Raw genomic sequence first — 956 nt, forward strand, 5'->3', positions numbered from 1 at the left:
CCGAACTTAGGGGCGGTGGATCAGTCGGCGGGGTGGGAGATGTCGTGTGAGTTGTCGCTGCGTGGGGGAGTGTGGGAGGCGGCGGCATATTTCGGCAAGGCGCTTATGTGTGCGTAAAAGAACTGCTCTGAACGCAATTGCGAAGCAGGCTTTGTTCCGTGCGGCACGCAATCCAATAGCTTGTGGTGGCCTTGAAGAAGGGCGTTCAGAGTGTCGCGGCATCCATTGGGGAAGAAGCTGAACAACTCGTCAAAGATGAAAGACGCGCACTCGACTTCGCGGCGCGGAGTCTTGCTCGGTCTGACCCGTCTTTCACGTTGCAGAACCCAGTAATGGCAGTCACGTGCCCTCAAGTGTGCCGCGCCTGCCTCGTGAACCATGCGACTGATCAATACGTCCTCTGGAAGGGGGCGTCTCTGGTTCTTGACCTGCACGAAAATGGCGACCATCTTGTCCGGCTGAACCGTACCACACAAGTCGCCAGCGGGCTTCTCACAAGCTGGAATAACGATGTCGTACGCTTCTTGATTGAGCAGCGCCGGGTAGAGGGCGGCCCGACGTGTGAAAGCCGCGCACAACATTTCGGGAGTGGGTCGGCCTTCCAGCTTCATGAAGTGGTTGAAGTTGAGCACAGCGGTTCCGGCCATTCCGTCCCCAGACGGCTGCTTCGTCTGCAACGGACTCTCATCAACACCCCGTATGCGGTCCCGGAATGCTGCCACGGTCAACAAGGGCTCATGCAAGCGAACAAAACCCAAAGCAATAAAGCACACACGTGCTATGGCTTCACCGATGAGGCCCATGTCTAGAACGTGCTGCCCAACCGCATTCAGCAACGTCTGGAGGACGTGCGTCCAATGATCTCGCAAGTAAAGACACGAAGCTTCGGCGAGATACGGTTCCGAGGGGTAATGCGTGTAGAGCAGCTCGCGGTTCCTGGACACATGAACAACAGT

General features: G+C 57.2%; 1 protein-coding gene across 1 annotated transcript; it reads right to left on the reverse strand.

Annotated features, from left to right (window-relative positions):
- Positions 1–20: 20 nt before the first annotated feature.
- On the reverse strand, positions 21–803 carry GNI_218300 (hypothetical protein; the record flags this gene model as incomplete). Its single annotated transcript, XM_011135582.1, has 1 exon — positions 21–803. One exon carries the CDS (start codon positions 801–803, stop codon positions 21–23), a length of 783 nt encoding a protein of 260 aa, XP_011133884.1.
- Between the last annotated feature and the right edge of the window lie 153 nt (positions 804–956).

Source organism: Gregarina niphandrodes, assembly GCF_000223845.1.
Source record: "Gregarina niphandrodes unplaced genomic scaffold scaffold00167, whole genome shotgun sequence".
Taxonomy (NCBI): Eukaryota; Apicomplexa; class Conoidasida; order Eugregarinorida; family Gregarinidae; genus Gregarina; species Gregarina niphandrodes.